The sequence below is a fragment of the Lissotriton helveticus genome, chromosome 6 (genome assembly GCF_964261635.1).
Source record: "Lissotriton helveticus chromosome 6, aLisHel1.1, whole genome shotgun sequence".
Classification (NCBI taxonomy): Eukaryota; Metazoa; Chordata; class Amphibia; order Caudata; family Salamandridae; genus Lissotriton; species Lissotriton helveticus.
The window spans coordinates 1,068,482,713-1,068,504,080 of record NC_136067.1 but is presented as its reverse complement, the minus strand read 5'-3'; the positions used below and the strand labels follow the sequence as shown (position 1 = coordinate 1,068,504,080).

At 45.1% G+C, this 21,368-nt stretch overlaps 1 protein-coding gene across 2 annotated transcripts in view; it reads right to left on the bottom strand.

Moving 5' to 3' along the window:
• Positions 1–21,368, bottom strand: part of LOC144763264 (ribosomal protein S6 kinase alpha-2) — a 1,818,960-nt gene that overhangs the window by 863,863 nt on the left and 933,729 nt on the right. For both annotated transcript variants that reach the window (XM_078648717.1, XM_078648718.1), the window contains exons 6-7: positions 9,880–9,986; positions 1,909–1,946 (exon numbers count right to left, since the gene is read on the bottom strand). In XM_078648717.1, the coding sequence (XP_078504843.1) occupies positions 1,909–1,946; positions 9,880–9,986 (145 nt within the window). The remainder of the gene's footprint in view (positions 1–1,908; positions 1,947–9,879; positions 9,987–21,368) is intronic.

Genomic DNA, 21,368 nt, shown 5'->3' with positions numbered 1-21,368 from the left:
CAGCCAGGAAACAGTAAAGAACAGTGTTTGGATTGTGGGTCACTCTTATGTAAAACGAGCAGAATGTATCTTCATGTCAGGTGACAGGGGGAAAAGGGCGGCACAATTAGGGTTGGACATCACGTTCTTTGGCAGAGGGGGGTTATGTCTGCACGAGTTTAGGGGATTCTTCCAAGGGCTTTTAGCACGCCGGCAATCTCCACCGTCAGTGGTGATACTTCACCTTGGGGAGAATGATTTGGCAACACTGGGTAGGCGCATTCTAATCGAGGAGATTATCTCAACGGCGGGTTGGATGGCCAGGACCTGCCCGGGTTGCACACTAGTATGGTCACAACTCATACCTCGACTGCAGTGGCGGGGGGGACATTCGGTCAGGGCGTTGAATCACTCGGTAAAGAGGATCAACACACGGTTGGATAAGTTGTTTCGAGCCCCCGTGTTACAGTCAATACCTCATGGGTGCATCTGGGGCGACAAGTATTACCTGAAGGATGGAGTTCACTTAACAGAAGAGGGGAATGTCTTGTGGTCTGACAATATCTGGGCCTGGCTAGAGGGTTTTGCAAGTAGGAAGGTTTCCTTAGGTAGGGGCTAGAGAGGGGAGGCCAGATCGTCGGTTAACAATGCTGGCCTGTGGCGGTAAGGTCATTATCGGTGAGCACATATTTGAGGTCTGAGGGGGCGGGCATCATCCTATGGAGGTTCCCGCCCAGGGGGAGGGGCCTGCGGGCCACTCCCAAAACTCCAGGGGCAAGGTAATGGATGCTGCAAAGCAAAGGAGTGCGGGTAGGAGTAGTTCACGCTTTCCTTAGGCTGGTAGCCACCCCGCGCGCGTGGACTCATGACGCCACCGGCGCAGAGTAAGGGCCCTCCTTTAGTGGGTAAATGGAGTTCAGGGCGTAGACCGGGCAATTCCCGGGGTAACACTGCGCATGCGCACGTCTCTAGGGGAGGCGCAGCTTGTAGGACCTGACACCGGTAGTGACCCTGCCATATGGCCAGAAATGTACAATAATCAAGATGAGGATGTTTAGTCTCGGTTAGGAAACAACATGTATTAGAGTTTTGTTAAGGTCAGGCTCTCAAACTTGTTGATGAAAATTGTATATCTAAATGTCCTGCTGATTATTGTATAAATTGTTGATTATGCAATTAAAACGTTTTTTAATTTCATACTTTAATAAATACGGCCGGGCGACTAGCGCCCGCCTTCCAAAAAGTAAAGAAGTCTCGTGTCCACGTTCCTGGGTGTTGGGTGCCGGATTGGGGGGGAGGCGGCAGCTAGTCGCTGACCATGTGGGTCTGGTGTCCACTGCCCAAATGCGCACTCGGAAATCTCCAGGCTGTTCCCTGATGCACACATATGTGAAAATATGATACATTTGTTTTTTCAATATTTCAAGTGAAATGGAGATATTTTGTGTAAAACATCACACGAGATACCAGCAGGACATTGGTTAGAGCAGAAAAAGTCTCTCAAGCAAAACTTTTATTGTGCACAGCATTCTCCTGTACACAAAGGTTATGCAAATTTGTACAAGGCAAAATTGTGTTGGCGTGATTACGATTTTGCCCAAGCCCAGAGTGTGAATCCTTGCAGAATTGCATTCTGAACACTTGATAAAATGAATGCCAGTGGTCTGTCGACTAATGTTAAATGCAAAAAAACACAGATTGTTCACAACCAAGTTCACTTTTTTTTCAAATGTGCAATCGACCCGCTTCTTACGTGTAAGCAAGAATTTCAGCAAGGTAAAGAGGACTTACGCTGCAGACTGGAGATAAGAGAGTGTGTGTGCATACAAAGAGTGTGCTAAACAGCAACCTCCAAGAGGCCCTCAAATGTGTATTAACTGATTATCATAATTCTCCAGAAATGGTAAAGGTCTTAGAACAGTTGCTCACCTGTGATCTTTATATGACCTTCTTCGTCTAAAAGAATGCTGAAAAACAATGAAGCAAGTATCAATAAGTGAAGAGATAGACAACAAAACAAAGCAATGGGTCTGAGGTCTCATGTAGAGGCAGCCCACTTAGCAGTATTGTCAATGCCCCCCACGCTGACATCGGATACAAAGGGTTGTACGTTACAGAAAGGCAAAACATCTGTACTGAATTTCTTGATCATAATGGCAGTCACCACAGGAAGAAAGTGTAGAGAATAATGATTTTGGGTGGTTTGATAACTAGACCGTCTGACATTCGGTTATTTTTTCCTTTGCTACAGTCCTAACGGATGCCCAAAATGCTCCTTGTGACCTGGTTCTCAGTTACCTGTGGGCGCAAACATCACTGAATCAGGTGAGAAAGCTAATTAAAGGACTCCAGCGGATCACAACCTGTCTCGCTGAGTAGCTGAGGTTTGGGGTAGGAAGCAAAGCTGAAGAGGAACTACGACTGTCTCCCGTGCTAGGTGTTTCATGCCCACTTAGGCTTAGGTTGCCTGAGGAATTAGCAGGACTGGAAATAGTGGTTCTGGGCAGCACCTCCAGGGGAGTTTTCAAAGAGCTCCTCACCCAGTCTTGTTTTTGCTGCGCCATTGTGTCCCAATTAGACGTCAACAAATTGGTGTGAAAAGTAAATGGAATTAGGAGCATTGCGCTGGGGGGCGCTCTAGGATAGGTAATAGTTTAATTTACTATCCAACACCTTCCCTACTATCCACGGGGACTGGAGTTGGAATAGTAAATTAAACTATTCACTATCCAGCACCCCCCAACGCAAGTCGTTGTAACGACTTGGGTTGAAAAACCTGCGTTGTAAAAGCATGCGTGGTAAAAGCATGCGTTGTAACAACGTACATCCAAAGTGGGACTACCTGTTCGACTACTAACCGACAATTGTTTTGGGTGCTGAGCCATAAAGCTCTTCTATACTACCCGACTGGGCAGGATTTGACTGGGCCATCTTATCTCCACCCCTTTCCCATTCACTGGGGTACTTGCAGGGCTGTCCTCTCACCCTCTGCCTCTTCGCATTAGCCATTGAGCCACTGGTGGTGCAGGTGAGGGAGGAGGGAGAGACACGGAGGATCTCTCCCTCCTCCCTCACCTGCACCACCAGTGGCTCAATGGCTAATGCGAAGAGGCAGAGGGTGAGAGGACAGCCCTGCAAGTACCCCACTACATCACACGAACCCTTGCCATATATGTCTATGCTGATGATGTTTCACTATATCTGCGAGATCTGAGTAGCAACCACTCCAGTATAGGAAGACTTCTCACCAAATGTGAGTGGCAATCAGGTCTCCACATTCGCTAGCGAAAGTCTTGTCTCTTCTCCCTAGCCCTTTCTTTCCCACAGGTTGACTTAGACTTAGGAGGTTGTTCCCGCCTCTGTAAAATAGCTCCTTCTCTACCTGTTCATCTAAAACTACCACACTGACCGGGACCTCCTCGAGGGCAACCTTGCCAAAGTGGTCAGGGCACTTAAATTCAAGTAGGCTTCTGGAAGTGGTTGCAACTCTCGGACAAAGCGTGGGGGCATTTTCTGAATTACGTCATAATACTGCTAGTGAGTCAACATTTAATTTAATAAATAAAAGGCGTATAAAAAAATGAGTGCACATTACGCTGGGTCGCGTTGCCTTTGCAAAGATGTTAATGCTCCTGCTCCTCTTTTAATATTTTGTTAACTTGCCACTGTTCTTCCCACTGAAGACATGCTGGGAGTTGGACTCTAAACCAGGAAAACTCTTTTGACATGCTTGGCATTCAAGGGAGGCACTAGTTATGCTTAAAATTCCATTTGACTGGGTCAGGTTGGGGGTCCCTAATTTCGACACCTACTATCTGGCTGCAAACTACAGTGGCGCTTCTGCCGCTGCTCAGAGCGAGAGCTTGAAGAACTGACTGCCCAGGGCATGATATGGAGTCATCAAGATCTTTATTAGTTGATACTTCTAGGAATCCCCCTCCCCGAGACACACCTGAATGTAGCACTACATTGTTTAACAAAATACCTGTACATCTTTGTCCTTGATGGGCAATTCTTACCTTTCTCCTGTCTTACAGAACAGTTTGGATTACATGAAGGTCAATTCCTAATGCACGGCTTGCTACTGCATACCCTCCGAGCTAAGTGGGCACTCACCCAAAGTGAAGAAAAGCCTCACACACCAGTAGAATCCATATACACCATGGGGAATGGCAGCAGAATTGTTAGTTGGGCTTATAAAGCCACCTAGACCCACACTCAAATCTCGCTTCAACCACTTAGTGACACCTGGTAACTTGAGTTCCTAAGCACATTACTTGAGAAGGAATGGATCAAAGCCTCTGAGTACCCACTGAAGGTGGCAAGCAATGCTCACTTTAAATCAATGCAGTTCTTCATCCACCACAGAGCTTACCTCTTCCCGTCAAAACTCAATGACTTTATCCCTACAGTCAGCGCAGTTTATGGCCACTGTGAGTCCCAATTGACGGACTTCTGCCATATGCTATGAAGCAGTCTCGAACTGGCCACCTTCTAGAAGTGCGTCCTTCAACAGTTGGGCGACTTATCGGGACCTTCCAGATTAGACTCTTGGACAGCCGGTGCATTAGGAATATTCAAGCAACCAAAAAAAGCTAAAATAGCACTGCGTGTTTCCTTCCCTTGTCACTACTACTTGCAAGCAGGCCATTGCCCGGAAATGGAAATCCACTCAGTGCCTCTTGCTTGATAAATGGAACCATGATCGCCCAGACTGGGAGAAATCTGAGAGCATTATCCTCCACAGGGAAGAAACCTGTAAGCCCTACCTCCTTCCCTCCCCTATGTTTCTGTATTAGTTTTTTTCCCCTTGAACTCTCTCACGGCTCCTGCAGGGACTGTGCACTACTGTGTATTCCTTTCCCATCCATACATGTTAAGACAATCCTCATATAGGCTATCCCCACAGTTTTACCACTGCAGAGCTACACCTGGTCCACCAGAGATACCTGTATTGTCACCTACGAACTCTCCCAGCTTGTCAGTTCTAAATTGTTAAATATTTTACCCCTGATGTGTTCTTGTAATTGTACCTCTGCATCACTATCATACATTGTAAAACCGTTCCGGGCGACGCTAACCTTTGACTTATCTTCTTCAAACATTTGCATGCCTACATCACTATAACAATCAAAGGCATGTCTCTCCAGGCGTAGAATGTTGCCCATTACCTAACCCAAATGTTTATGCGGACTTATAGTTGTATTACTTCGTATGCTATTATTGGGTTATATAAATATACAAAAATGTCAAAACCCTAACGAAAACTATTAGACAATACAATTTAAAATGAATATTATTGATTTTCCTAAAATGATCCGCCTCAATAATCCTCTGAAGGTCTTGCACGTGCTTCTTTTTCAAAATGAGACTCATCTAATTTAATGTGTGAATTTTCATAATTCTTTAGACTGTGTTTACCGTTATATACGGGCCGTTTCTGCAACTTTCACACAAGAAAAAATGGGGTGAATAAATTTTAGACTACACACAAAACAAACCATAAATCAATTGTGAGATCAAAATGGAGCTTTTGTTTTGTTTTTAAATCCGAATTACAATATTAAATACGACGCTGTTGGATTAGCCATTCAAATATTATTTACACAATAAAATAATTAATTTGCTACAAATTAATTTGAACATTAAAAATAAAAATAAAAATAAAGTACAATATTGCTCTTCAGTCTGCCCTGACCTCACATTTGCACGTATACAGACTTTGACCAACGAGGCAGTTAGGATGATTTTAGGAAATGATTTATTGCCCACGCTGTAATGTCTAGAAGGGAAAAAGAAAATAAATGGGTCCTCTAAAGAGACCTCAGATAATAATAGCACAATGTACTCCAACATCAGCTACTTTAAAAAACAAGCATTTGCAATGCAATAGGTCTCGCATTCACACGAGTTTTTGCTATTGGCATTGTAAATTACAATGCCTTCGATTTATATTTCGGGTTTTAAAACATAAATACATGGCATTGTTATTTACAATACTAATAGCGCATAGGGAAGACATACACCCTGCTGGTGCTGCTCAATCTTTCATAGCACGATCCCTTTCACGCAGAAAGGGGACTGGGGAACTCATTTACCAGTGGGTTTTCTGGTGAGATTAGTTGCTTAGTCAGAAAAGTGCCATTCTCCAGAATCAGATGGGTGTGTAATGTTTTGTTTGACATTACTTTTTATGAGTATGCATGGCATATGCTTTAGGGAATGCTACCTTGCATGTAATGTTAGGTGTCCAGAGTGTTCGGTTAGATAGGCAATTGTTTTAAGGCCAGAGTGAAATCGGCCGAACAGAAATGAGAAAAATATTAAAAGAAATGTCCGCAACAGTAGTCACCTAACCACAAGGTGTTGTACTAAAATATCACACTCAAAAATCAACCATACTGATGGCTGGCTATTATATGGCCACAATGTACCTTTAGGTTTATAGTTTGACTGCAATATTGTGACATACAACGAACCATAAAAGATCGTGAGGGCCTCGACGTGGTTCACTTGTCATTCATTACACTGAGATAATCCAGGCCCATAGAGTAGCAGGACAGGGCTAGTAACCTCCTAGCCCTGGCAAGCATGTTCGAATCAGCCCCATACTGCAGCTCACAAGCGAGCAAAGCCAGGTCGTCCATCCTGGCTGGGCCATGAGGATTGCCCTACCTCATCCACCACCACCAAAGGAAAAAAAAGTTCATTCAGTGCAAATTACAGCACTAAATTGAAAACTATGTTTCAGCACTTTCAAGCCTTTGCCTGGCCCTGAAAGCAGCCCCTTGCATGCAGCCTACATCCAAATGCCAGAATGGCAACTCTGCCCTGCTGACAGGCCCTCAACGATACCAACCTCGCCCCTCCTGCCAGTAACCCCCGTTTTAACGTTTCCTCATCTCTATAAGGGTAAGGCTGTGAGGTACAGAGCTGAGGTGGTCTCAGAAATGAAAGACACTTTGAACCCTACCACCATGGGAGCCTAGTCTCAAAGTGCGCTCTTTACACCCCCTTCACACCCCCTCCTAAAACGCACCATGCTCATGACAAGCGGCAGGGCCTAGTCTTGACGTACCGAGGAGGCGAAGGAAAGCAGGACCATCATGGGGCCTATGACAGTGTCGGGTGTCAGGCGTCGGATTAGCCACAGTAATTTCAAATTAAACCGAAATGACGGCGTCTTCATTTGCAAATGTGAACAGATTCAGTTCAGAGATGAATGAAGTCACCGCATTAGAGAGAGACGTGCCGGGGGGAGGCATGGTGTAACACAGGGAGATGGGGAGGGGGTGGTGAAGTGATAGTCTGGTTAATCTCTACCTGTCTGTGTCGCGCTGACAGACATCTCCGAGATACCGGACTCGATCCGCTGCAGCGGATCCCGGTCTGAGCGTCTCTCCATGATGAGCGGCACCAGGTAATTAATTTAACAAGCGCACCACTGCTGTCCTAATGGCCAGGGCAAAATAACACATAACGCTAATGGGAAAACAATACCGGACTCGATCCGCTGCAGCTGCTCCCGGTCCGCGCGGCTCCCCGTGACGAGCTGCACCAGGTAATTAAATAAACAAGCGCGCCACTGCTGTCCTATTGGCCAGGGCAAATCAACCACTGTAAAATCGAACCCCCCTCCGCGCCAACAAGATTCTTAACCCCTAAAGTGCTTAAAGTGGACGGCCGCAGCCCCGAGTCTGCAGCGGCCGGTCCTGCAGTAAGGGGCACGGCGCATGCGTAAAGCCGAAACCTTCCATGGGGCACGGCGCATGCGCAAGCAGCGGGAGGTATTGCTAGCGTCTCAGCTTCCGAGGAGGACAGCGCGTTCACGCGCGTGGCTGGCGCAAATCGCCTTGCGCGCGGCCAGGACTGTACTCCTGGGAAGCTGAGCCGTTAACAATAAGGTCTCTGGCGAGAGCGAGCTTCGCTCGCTTCTAGCCGAGACCTAAAAACGAGGGAACATTACTCATCTATTATTGCAAATAAGCCTCTATCAAACAGTGCTTTACCAAAGGTATGTAAATGCTTTATTTAGATGTGATTTTAAAGTTTTTCTTCAGTGTAAGTGCAGCTCTGGGTTGTAATTTGCAAACATGGCCCACTTTTTTTTACTTATGTAATCCACATATGTGGGCCAGTTTTATTTCGGTGCCCGGTCTATTTTCTGTCCCGGTCTGACGATGCAAATAAAAAAGGATTACTGATAATAACGAGGGTGACTTAATTACCGTGTTTGGGCCTCTGCAGAGCCTCAAAACTAGTTGTGTCACCCTCAGGGGCGGGGGGGGGGGAGGGGGCAGGGGGATTTGAGGGGAGTCCTCGTGGAGCACTACCATTGCCTTGACCCCCACCCCCTGCCTCACCACCAGCTGCATTAAATAAAAATTAAAACAGACACCCAGCCTGGGAACAGCCATGTCGTTGTGTTCTTTCTTCACATTTTGTTCTAGGATGTTTTGTTTCTGTAGGTAACTTCATGCAACATATTACTTTTATGTTCCATACTATGAAAAGAGCTTCCTTCAAATCTGCGTGCGTTCAAGTTGTGCGCAGGTGTTTATAATAGGGCACAGTTGAGAACTGTGCAGATCAGGCCTAAGGCAAACCAATCAGTTAAATCTTTGCTGTATTGGGCCTGTGCTGAATAGGGCCTGTGCCAGCGTGGGATTGGTAACGCGGGCATTCAGGCAATGCCCGAGGGGCCGGTGTCCGAGTTCATGCTTTGGGCTGCTTTTTTGAGCAGTCTGGGGGGCAGATTCGGGCGCTGTCTCTATTGTTCGATGCCGCCGCGGCCCAGTGGGTGCCTGAGTGGCCTTTCTAGAGGCAGATGGGCGCTCATTACCTTCTGTTTAGCAACAGGCAGAGGTATCACTCCCTTTGGCTTGCTGGCCGGTCCATTAATGTGTGTACATACTGAGCGGGGGCAGGGGGCCTGAGTAGAAGTGGCCTCACTTGTTTCCAGGTGTGCTTCATCAGTGTAAACTAATGCGTGCATTTTGTTTTACCCCCCTTCCTTTTTTTATAAGATTTCGCTGAAGCAGTGATTTGAGGTAAGGCATTATGCAAATGTGGGGTGATTTTTTTTTTTGGCATGCCCGGGTCGATTTTTAATCCCAATCCAACCTTGGCCTTTGCTGAATATCCGAGTAATGTTTTGGAAAACTGGTGATTTTTTTTTTTTTACGCTAGTAGCCCTCAGCCGCGGTCGGTACGGGGAGTACCTGCCGGGAGGTGACGTGGGGAGAGGGAGGAGCAGGGTGGGGGCTAGTAAACTATGGATTACAGAGGTTTACAGGTAAGTAAACATATAAATAAATAAAACGAATTTCGTTGTGTACACTGCATCCCCAAATGTGATGCAGTGCGCGTAACAAAATTAGTTTGATTTATTTATATGTTTACTTGCCTGTAAACCTCCATAATCCCTAGTTTACTACCCCCCACCCTGCCCCTCCCCTTCCCGTCACCGGCCGGCAGGTACTCCCACTACCGACTGCGGCTGGTAGCCCCACCCTTCCCACAGGCCCATTGGTGCGGCCCTCTGCCACAAATCAGACTGTTCTTTTGGCCCCCGAGAAAACGTTTGTTGAGTACCCATGTTTTAAAGGGATGCTGCAAAAATTGGTCTGTTGATCTTAAAAAAATAGTATATGCTTTTGTTTCTTTCCTTTGATCTGATTGCTAAAATGCTGTATTTATTTGTTTGTTGTTTACATGGACCACAGGTATGACAAATGTAGTTACAAAAAAATGATTAGGTGCAAAAATGAACAATGCATAATATGATGTGTTGCAGGACTGAAAAGCGTGCACAGATGTGTTCGCGCCCATTTTGGAGTTTTGTCTGTGATGGCACGGTGCACATATAATCTTCCAGTTCGCTTTGCCTCATGAACTTACTTCTCTGGCTTGAGATCTCGGTAAATGATTCCGAGGCTGTGTAGGTGATCTAACGCCAAGGCCAGCTCGGCTAAGTAGAACTTGACATCCTCCTCTGTAAACATCACCTAAGAAGACAGAAAGTCAAAGGTCAGTGAGCTGTAAGAACAAAGCCCCATTAACATCCGCATCATACAGCTTGCGACCGAGGCCAATTAGAGACGCATAGCAGACATTTCATTCAATTACCGTCAACCAGAGGAGAACTAACATGGTTTTGTGGGCAACATAGGTCACTCAGCTGCCACAAGCTTTAAAGAGATATCTTTGGTATTCTGTTCACATTTCAGATTATATATCTCATAGGTCATAGTATATGGTGTTGGTGGAACAAACTCTCTTATTTTTTCCCGTTTATATATTTTACGCTTCTTTAGTTTCCTGTGTCTTTACATTTGAAATATACCACTGCATCGTTCTAATAAACACCTTAGAATTTAGGCTATTCAATGTTTACAACTGGTCCCACTGACTGACCGAAAACTATTTAGATGAGCAGTTGTAGGGATACCTAACAAGCAGGAGATAAATGTTGTGCTAAAGACATACCTTGCAAATTCCAGGAACAAAAAGTTCAGTTGCAAAGAACGACAATTCTGCATTACTGACTTTCCGTGATTACACCAAGACATTTTTTATTCGTGACAGGTCAGCTTTCTAGTCACAACTTTTTGGAATTCAGAGAATAATTTACTAGTAGCAACTTCACTGCTAGTAACCTCACTACTCGTAACTTTACTAATAGTATATTTATTAGGTGTAAAGTTACTAGTAGTAGCTTATATTTCTGAATACCAGAAAGTTGTGAACCTAGACTCAAATAGCAAACTCAAATTTAAGCTTACGTTTATCACTTTTTGGTATTAACAAAGGTAAGTTACTACTAGTAACTCTACTACTAGTAAATCCACTAGTAGTAATATTAGTACTAGTAACATTACTACAAGTGATATTACTAGTAGTAGCTTACCTTTGTAAATACCAAAAATTAGTAGACTTAAGTCTAAGTTTACCTTTGTGAATCAGGCCCATAATGTATTACATTCACATACACAAAAAATATCCTAGGTCATCAGTCGCAGGCCTGTTTTCATTGCTCTTGTTTGGCACACAGTATGCAGCCTGTAACGAGGCACTTTGTTTACCACTCTAATGAATGAAGCACAGTCTGCAGAGTGGGTGTAAATTGCGTTTAGTATGTATATCTATTACACACAGTGTAAATCCATGGAGTCTGTACTGTATTGATACAACAAACATGGATAGAACCATGAGCTTGTCTGTAGCTCACGTTAAGTATATGTGGGTTGTACATATGGGGGTCGATTCCGATTCGGGAAAAACCGCTCCGAATAGCCGTTTGGAGCATTTTTCCCGTACGAGTCGTACCCTGCAACGTCCCGCGTACGTACATCGAAGTACGATTCATACCAGGAGCCGGACTCCGTACGAATCGTACAGAGACCGTACGACTTGAATCCCCGCATGAGTCTCCGTCGGAACCCGCTGTACGCGAGATCTGTACGGCTTGCTACTGGTTTATACGACCCACCAAGTACGATACGTGTCGAGTCCGCACCGTATGACCCTTTTTTTACGAGAGCTAAAAACAGCTGTAAAAGCAGAGTTTGCACCAAAACAGGTACGGAACGCCCCCCCTGGGTACGGTGCATACCCCCGTGATCGCAGGGGTCCCCCCATATACCCAGCATACATGGGGTATGGTGCGTACCCCCCATGATCGCTGGGGTACCCCCATGTACGCTGGGTGTACGGGGTGTACCCCTGCGATCATGGGGGGTACGCACCGTACGGTGTGTATGTGATTGTGCGCTTTTCCGTACGAATCACCCTTACCTGACGTGGACCGTACGGATCGCGTCCTGATGCCCCGGTCCAGATCGTACTCGTCGGGTTGTACGGCGTGTGTACGTGTCGTACGGAGAGGGCTCAGGACACGATTCGTACGGACAGTTTTTTTACCGGATCGAAATCGACCCCAAAATGTAAAGTTTAACTCAGTATTTTGTGTACTGCTGAGATGCTCAAAACACAGCCAACAACCCTCTGGTGTGAATTATAATTTCTACAGGTGTGTGGTAAAACAGTTTACAGATTTGTCATTTAGGTACTACCAACGTGAGCTGCAGCTTTCGGATGCAACCCGAGGCCTTATCTAGACTATGGTGGCTGTTGTGTCCGCCCTGTTTAGAGTACAAACAGCCTCTACAACTCTAAATAAGGTGAGCGGAGCATTCACCATTTTTTGGCGGACATCCTGAATCTGCTGAGCTCTAAATATGGGCCTAGGTTTACTGTATGTGTACTGTATTAAAAATGCACAACGTGCGGGATAAGTACTATGTTCGAACCTGGAAACACAACCTGCAGTCTTTGGATACAGCCTATGTTTAAGGGCATTTGTCCGCAAAGTTAGACTGAATGTACAGCTTCCATATGTTGATGGTGTATAGCACTCCGATGCATTACTAAAGGCAAGCATAATCTGAGTCTTAATGATGCCTTTCTAGCTGATAGCCAGTTGCCCTGTTTGCCTGGATTGTACCTAAGGGACTCAGTGTCCCAGAAGTGCAGCGGAAGGAGGGAGGGGTGGGGAGGAACCAGGCAGCACCCCGCGCCGCACATACTGAAAAGCACTTGTTGCCTCCTGCGGCACAGGACGCCTTTCTGGATGATCACCAGTGGCCATGTTTGCCTCGATTGTACCTAAGGGGCTCAGTGTCCCAGAATTGCAGTGGAAGGAAGAAGGGGAGGAGCCAGGCAGCACGCCCGTGCCGCACGCGCTGAACATTGCTTGTTGCCTCCTGCAGCACGGGAGGTGCTCGGCCAAAGCCCGGATCGATCCATGCCCCTCAGAGCCCGAAGGAGGCTGGGCCACCCCTCTTGGCTCTGGGACTCGCTAGAGGGAGTTTGGCATACTTGTGCAGCCTTAAGGGAAGATACCAATAAGGGAGCCTTGTGGACGATTATTATTAAGATCTACAAGTATGTGAAGGTAGGTGGAGTTTTCTTGTACTTTTTGAATGCCAGACAAGGTTGTTAGGTTTGCCAGGTCTGTCTGGTGTGACTGTAGTTACACTTTAGTCTTTTTTGTTCTTGTGCTGTCTGCTGGGTAACCTGTTTAGCATACCCCTTTCTGGGAACTATGGGCAAAATGCAAGGGTCCAACATCACTAACACCAGGGCCACCAGCCACAACTATGGACGCATTCTTATTAAGAGCAGCTAGGATTATAGACCAGGAAATCGAGCTGGTGGCCCACTGGCTCTCTCGTTCCCCTGTACCCCGACCTGTTTCCCACCCACCATGAATATCGGGGGTAGCTCATCCCAGTCTGCCAGGATTCCCATCCTGACCAACTGGAAACATCCATTACAATGCAGTCATTACAACGACCTACCTTTACGAAGCAACTGTTACAACGCACCTGCCTTTACATCGCATGCCATTACAATGCATGCCATTAAAATGCATGTCACTACAGCGCATGCCATTACAACGCATACCATTACAACGCATGCCATTACAACGCATTATAAGGTAAGTAATGGGGATTTTCTTAGTATTCTTGTGGGTATGGGTTTTGGGGTACATGGGAATAGTAATTTTTATGCCTACACTATCCAACACTTTCCCTACTGTTGCACTCACTGTAGTGGGAATAGTAATTTTTACCCCTACACTATCCAACACAGACCTGACGGGGGAGAAACGGAGGCAGAATCTACTTACTATACATCTTCCACCAGAAACTTCCCCATATGTACTAGTACTTGGAAATGTTTTGGTGCTCTCCTCGGGTTCCGTTGAAGAATTTGACCAACTTAAGAACAAGGTTCTGCATTGGTTGGATCGTAATACTTCACATCGCCTAAGGTTGGAGAAATTCATAAATCTGGTGCACTGAGTTTCTTGGGTCAGGAGATCTACAAATTAATAGTAGACTGTGTAATTGTTAACCTTAACAGACCCCATGTGGTAGAGAGAATTTTACATGCTGTATCATAGAACAACCTATGTGGGGTTTTCTCTTCTACCAAGGCTTCCCGGCTGCAGCATTTCTATGGATCCCTCAGAAGTGCGTCGACGACCAATAGGGTGGGTTCATGAAGGCTACCGGTTAATTCTGGTCATTTCGCGCTGGACCGACAGATGTTAACTCAAGATTTATCCCTCTATAATTTTTTGGACACCTTAGGAAACAATGGACTCCTGTGACTGACCTTCCTGTATAGAACCTATCCAGCATCCTTGCATCACATGAAATCAGGGTCTTTTCCTACAGGTCTAGGGGATGGCAGGGCTTGTAAATGTATTTCTTGGAATGTAGCCGGATTGGCAAGTAACTTCTCTGACCCAGGATGCATTGCCTACATAAAAGCATTTAATGTGATTTGCCTGCGGGAGACGTGGACTAACACCAATAATTTTTTCTTAGAGGCATTTAAGACATTTTGTGTTCCAGCCACTTCATCACGGGCGGGAAGATGTAAGGGTGGGTTGGTAAATTACGTCTCCTTGGATGTACATTGTCATTTGAAGGTGTTAGCAACTGACAATACTTGTTTCCTTTTCCCAGGGGTCAGCCAATCTGTTGCTGTTTAACGTTTATAATGCCATGCCTGATTTCTCAGATGTCTGTAACATTTCCAGGATGGGCTCTTTTTTTAAGAAAAGTGACTGTTAAGGCCCCTCTCCATGGTCAACTCATGATCGCTGGAGATTTGAATATTCACCTATGCGGGGATCCAACAGCAAGAATTTGAACCGAAATAGGATGCCCGCGTATTTTGGGCATGCATGTTGAACACAACCTGCAGAAAGACACTCTTAACTTCATAGTTGTTGAGTTCAATCTCAAAATGTTCATGTTGGTTGGTCAAAGGTATGAACCCCTTTAATCCGACATTTAAAGGGAGGGGGAGTGCAACGTTCATAGATTTTATTTTTAGAATTTTCTTTTGGATTTTTCCATTGAAGACAGCATTTTTAGTGATAATAACCCGCTGTGTATTTCAACCACATGGCCAAGACTCAGGAAATCCCTAGCGTCTGTTCCCAGGGGGCCACTAAGGGTAACAGATCAAGGTAGAAGGCTAAGGGGGGCACAAATAACCCAGGACTCTTTTTATGAGTCCATCATAGCCAAGTGTAGGAGGGAATTTGACATCTGTACTACTAGGCGTGAAGAGGCAGGCTGTCTTCGAAGCATTCTCTGCTATTTCACGCACAATTAAACATCTGCTTAAGGCGCCGACTACAAACTAGAAGGATCAAGCCATGAGATGATTCTACCATGACTGTTCCCATGTGGCCAGGAAACTAAGGGGGGGTACTAGGGATCAAACCTAGGGACTGTGCTCTGGTAAAAGAGTGTAGCGGAATATACAAAGCACAACTAGCAAGGCCTAAGGCTGAGCTAAAGGATGAGGCATGGAGTAAGCTCCCTGAGGCCTGTACCTTGAAAAACAGCACCCAGTTTTGGAGCATTGTCAACTTCCCTTTCTTGTCAGGGGAAAAGACACAGGCTCTTGATGCACATATCACAGAAGTTGAATGGGTTGGTCATTTCCAAAAAAATGCATAGAAGCCCGTCAGATACCAGTATAGCTAGTGGTGGAGGGAAGTTGGCGCTTGTAATCACAGCTGACAAAGTCAGTAAGGGTATTGCAGGATTATCTAGGAATAAGGCACCAGGACCTGATGGTATCCCCCCCAAACTTTTACATATCTAACCTGCAACTGTGGGTGCCAGTCCTCACCACCGTTGTAAATGTGGCAATTAGAGAGGACCCACCTAGCACCTGGTCTATATCCACTATTGTTCCAGTCTTTAAAAAGGGAAATAGGGACAGCACTCTCTGCTATCTGCCCATATTGCTACTTGACTCCTCTGTCAAGGTGGTGGGACATATCCTGTTGAATGGGTTGTGTACATGGGCAAATGATAATAAAATTTGAACTGATATTCAACATGGTTTCTGTCCAACAGTCGACCAATGTTTGAATTTATATATGATTGTCAACAAATACACCATTGCTTGATCTGGTAGTATATACCTGGCCTTTATGGGCTGGTCTTCTGCCTTTGATTGTGTAAACAGAAATAAGTTATGGTAGACCTTATAGTGCATGGGTCTAGACAAAGACATTTTCCTATTCCAACGTGAGCTGCATAGGGATACCAAAGAGGAGGCACGATATACGAACGATTGGAAGGTTACTCGACAATTTCCAATCCAGAGAGGGGTCCGACAGGGATATATATTGGCCCCTTTTTTATTTAACTTATATATTTATAACTTGAAGAAGGTTTTTGTTGACACAGGTGGATTTTCCCCAGGTGAGACGGCGTGGTTTGCTGGTATTACTGTATGAGGACAACGCGGTCCTTATGGCCCAGACCGCAAGGGATCTGCAAATCTTACTTAACTCCTTTGTGAAGTTTATGGAGGGCATTCTGCTGTCAACCACTGGTCCAAGTCATACATGATGCAGCTGGGGCCCAGTTTAAAGAAGAACTTTAATTTTAAGGTCGGGTCCACCACAGTCTCTGAGACTAGCGCCTTCTGTTAACTGGGGGTTACGTTGGATGCCAAACGAAACTGGGGCCCTTTGAGAAATAAAAAGAATGGGGAATTTTTACGGGCCAATGCAGCAATTTTTTACTTTGCCTCCCAGTTGGGCAAAAAAACAATTGGTCCAATTTTGGAGATCTATAGAGCAAGATGTTTATCACAGGTAACTTATGGCAGTGCAATTTGGGACTATATATCTCATGAGGAGCTACAAAGAGCTAAAAAAAAGGTTCCTGAGACGTCTCCTAAGTGTACCTCAGGGAACCCCCACTTTTACCGTACATGAAGAACTGGGTATGTCTTACCTGATTGATTTGTTGTCGTTTTGCCTCCTATCTTATTGGCTCAAAGTTTGATTGAATAAGGGGACTGCCCTAAACAAAGATATCCTAAGGGATTGTATGGCCCTTTACAAAGCCCATGATATCCCTTGGTTTAAATATATCCAGGAAGGGTTTTGGACTCTTGGAAGGACAGTTCTCTATAGTGAACTGGATGCAATCAAAAGAAAAGATCTTCTTTGGGCCAAGGAGACCTTTTTTAGGACAGCGGGTGGTGAACAGGGAAGAGCGAGAGCTAATGAAGCCCAGTGTACGTAAATGTATTATCCTGTAAACCATACAATATACGTAAGCTTACCTCCTAGGGCTCTACAACAAGTATGACCGCTTTTTATTGACAAGATTCCATTTTGATTTATTCCATCTCCTCTTCACTCACCCACAAGGGAGTAAAAAAGGTGAGATCCTGCTGCTGTGAGGTTGTGATCGCAAGTCCCCTCAGGACATGATTCATTTTTTAATTGTTTTGCAGTGACTATAAGGTTCAGAGAAAAACTTTTTTAATCCCTATTTTAAAAAAAAGCTAATTTTAGTCAAGTGTGTTCTGCTTTTATCTCTTTAGCAATGCTCTCAGGGTCCACGCTATGGAACGATCTTAGCTTTTTGAAGGGTGCAGTTAGGTTTAGATCTAGCTGTGACTAAGTTTTATGAATAGAGTAGGTTTTAATGTGTGACCACTTTGACTTTTATATAACTTGTTTAATATGCATTTTTATGTTTACTTTCCGAATATATTTTAATAATGATTGGTAACTGACAATTGATATTTATGGATGGGAATCTCCTGTAATGTTGTATCCCGGACTTTCATGGTTTTTATTACAAAAGCCGAATACAGTATTTTTGATTAATTGAGTCGTGTTTGCTTCATGCATCTGATACACCAAGTGGATGCCTACACACCACACACTGTGTGGGTCAAATGCACGAACAAACCACTAAACTGTGGACTGAGATCATGAATAATTTCTTTGACTATAGTCCAGACAGTGCACAGCTGCAGCAATGTATTATGGGAATGACACACCTGTATTCAAAGGCTGCAGGTTGTGTTGACTGAATCGGATTTGCAAAGGAAGCATTGCACACCTCTGTGATGTATCAGATTTCATGGAAAAAATGATAAACCAAGGGACCTGTTGGGGGAGTGGGGCACTCTTGAATGGATCGGAGACTGCATATTCAGGACACTTTCCTGATTTCTCTCTATGCTCCATTAGGCACATACCAGCATTTTATTAAGCCACACTATGCACATTTTGCAGTTTTTATTGTACCCTTTCCAGGGAGTGAGCATTCTAATATTTTGCCCCAGAGAATTAATTAAGACCTATTATTACCACCAACAGGTTAATTAAGTCATAACATTTGATATATCAATGTAAATTTTTACTAATATGTTTAGTATTTCTTTCCATAAAATTGAATAGGTGTGCTTTAGGCAATTGAAAAGAGAACTTAAAGGTGGCTGTAGGTGTGGGTCATGCAAGCTGATATGAATACTGGAAATAGTGCAAAGTTCTAGGTATTGCTAAAGGTTGCCTTTGGAACCCACAAAAATCTACTAAAAGTCAGGGCTAAGTATGCTTCTGGAGTGGGAAACAGAAGGGAGCACCCGCATTTCTAATGGTGTTTTAGCTAATAGGTTTCTCAACAGAGATAAGTATTTTTCACATGTAGAAACCCAGGGTTTTTAGAAATATAGATCACACATTATAAACCCATTCTTGAAACTGGTTAGGGATAGGAGGGCTCGGGTAAAGGGAGGACAGATTACTTCTGTATGTCCACAAATGTTGCAGCTATGCTAGTGGGTAAAAGTATCTCTGCCTGTGTTTTGCACTCTGTAAGAAATTGGGATTCTGGTTGAGAGAGTTGAAGACCCTTCTCAAGCAACAACCACAATCCTTATCAAGGCGATCTACAAGCGTCACTAAATTAACCTGTGCTTAACCCTCTAGTAGCTTGTCACAAAAGCAGCCAAGCTTAACTTAGAGGCAATGTGTAAAGTATTAAAGCAGCACACAAACAGGAATGGATTGAAAACATATACAAGAAAAAATACCACATCAATTTAGCAAAATAGAGTAAATGTTAATAACTAAAATGATACCAGAATGACAAAAATCCAATCAGTATAATGGGATACATGCAATTTTAAAGTCTTAGCTAATTTTAGTGTACTAAGTGACAATTGTGGTCATATCGTCGCATTAGACAGAGGGAAAGTCACGAGTTCAGGCCTATCATGATGGAGCGTGGGCCAGATACAAGGACCTTGTTAGTCTCACTGGAAAGTCACCTTTTAAAAGTCTGGTGCTAAGAGTCCAGCTTGTGTTGGAGGAAGCTGTGAGGAGAGCATTGCGGATGCTCACAGATGTGGTACGAAGACCAAGCCTGGCACCGTGGACGATCATCACAGTAGCGCAAACATTCAGTGAGGGTTCGTGGATGGTTATTGCTAGAACTTAATGTTTAGCGGTCACCATAGGCTGTCTATTCTGAAGTGCGAAGTGCAGATCTTGCGTTGCCAGTCATCTCTTACGGTCGCTGTGGGCCACAGTTGGGTGCACCGGTGATTTGTGCAGGCTGTTGCCCATTCGCAGTCGCGAGAAGCCCAAAATGTTGGGACTTCTCCCTTTCTTTAACAGGAGGTCATTCTGATGTCAACCACTGGTCCAGGACCTAGACATTCACCTCTTGAGGATCAGGGACTCTCTCTATCAGAGGCCAGCAGTGCTCAGGCATGTCCAGCTGTAGGTCCAGGGAGATCCAGTTGCAGCAAGTCAGCTGAACATGTGCAGGGAGGTCTCTGAAGCTTGTTGCGTCCCAGTAGCACAAAACAGAAGGCTAGCTAACTAGCATTTGGAGTCACTCTGGAGATCCTGGGTTCAAGGAGCAGGTCCAGTATTCCTTACTTATACAGTCCTTCCAGCAGCAGGGCAGTCCTTCTTCTGAGTCTCACACAGGTCCAGAAGAGGTTCAAGTGATGAGTGGTTCAAGAGGTCCAATATTTAAACCAGGTACCACCCTTTGAAGTGGGAGAACTCCCTATACTTATTTAACAAAGAGAGGAACCATAGACTGACTTTGTTTAGCGGGGTCCAGTGCACATGTCCGAAGGAACAGTAACACAAGAAGGGTACAAAGTTCCCCGAAGTGAGAGGAAGTGAGAGTGTGTGTGTAGCGTAGAAGGAGAGAAGGGTGAAAAGGGCGGGAATTTCCCTTTTCGGAACTAAAAGCCTCACACACCCAGCAAGCTAGGTGTCATGCTTCATCATATGGGTTCTGCTCCTCGTCAGACTGGCGCTGCAATGTCTGACGGGCACCTGTAAAGGGGCTCTTTTCTGGAGATCTTTTGTTCCTGCCATATTTTGCATGCGTGTAAGAGGGCGAGTGATTGTGTAGTTGTGAAGTGATTGTGAGCTAAAAAGGGTTAGTCAATCCACAGGGAATTTTATTAGCGTGGTTGACTCCCCTAGTTAAAAGGTGGGAGGGGAGATATCGACTGTTGTGGGGTTCACAGTGAAATATCTACTACCCTCTGATCAGGTCAACATGATTCTTGCATTCATAGCAATTCTTCAGGACCTAAGTGCAAAAGTACTACACAGTGAGAAGGAAAATACAACCTTGATTCTTTAGGTCAGTAATTGTGCAGGCCGATTGGTCCTTAGGTCCTTAGTGATGCAACCCTAAGAAGAGCCCTAAGGTGCTCCACAGTCTGCTCCCGGGGAACCAGCCCCTTTGAGTAAGGTACCCAAAACGGCGCGCGGTCTCGGCCGTCAACACCTACCCCCACAGCGTCTGGTTAGGACTGAGAGCGACTGTCCTAACCAGACGCTGTGGGGGTAGGTGTTGACGGCCGAGACCGCGCGCCGTTTTGGGTACCTTACTCAAAGGTGACGAGGAGCAGAACCCATATGATGAAGCATGACACCTAGCTTGCTGGGTGTGTGAGGGTTTTAGTTCCGAAAAGGGAAATTCCCCGCCCTTTTCACCCTTCTCTCCTTCTACGCTACACACACACTCTCACTTCCTCTCACTTCGGGGAACTTTGTACCCTTCTTGTGTTACTAGAACTCCCTATACTACCACCACATCTGGCTCTGGAAAGTTCCTTTCATTCCCTGGTAAAGCTCCAAGTAGTCTAGGGTGAAAATAAGCAGGTGTCAAGTCCCTTTGCGAGTGTGCTGTAGGCAGCCCTTTGAAATAGAAGTGGGGCAGGGGAAGCTCTACCCCACCCATCCTGGCAGTATGGTAATCCTGCCATCACCTTGTGCCCCTTTGTCTCACTGTCTGGGGGAATACACAAATGCCAACTGCCAAACTATTCACAGTCATGTGACTCAGGACACAGGCAACAAGCACCAAATGGTCAGGACAAGAATATGTGAACTTTCAAAAAGCGCCATTTTCAGAATTGTAACTTAAAATCTGACTTTACTAATAAAGAGGGTTTCCAATGTTTTCCAATGTGCTCCCAAACTTATTGAGTGTAATAAAGGT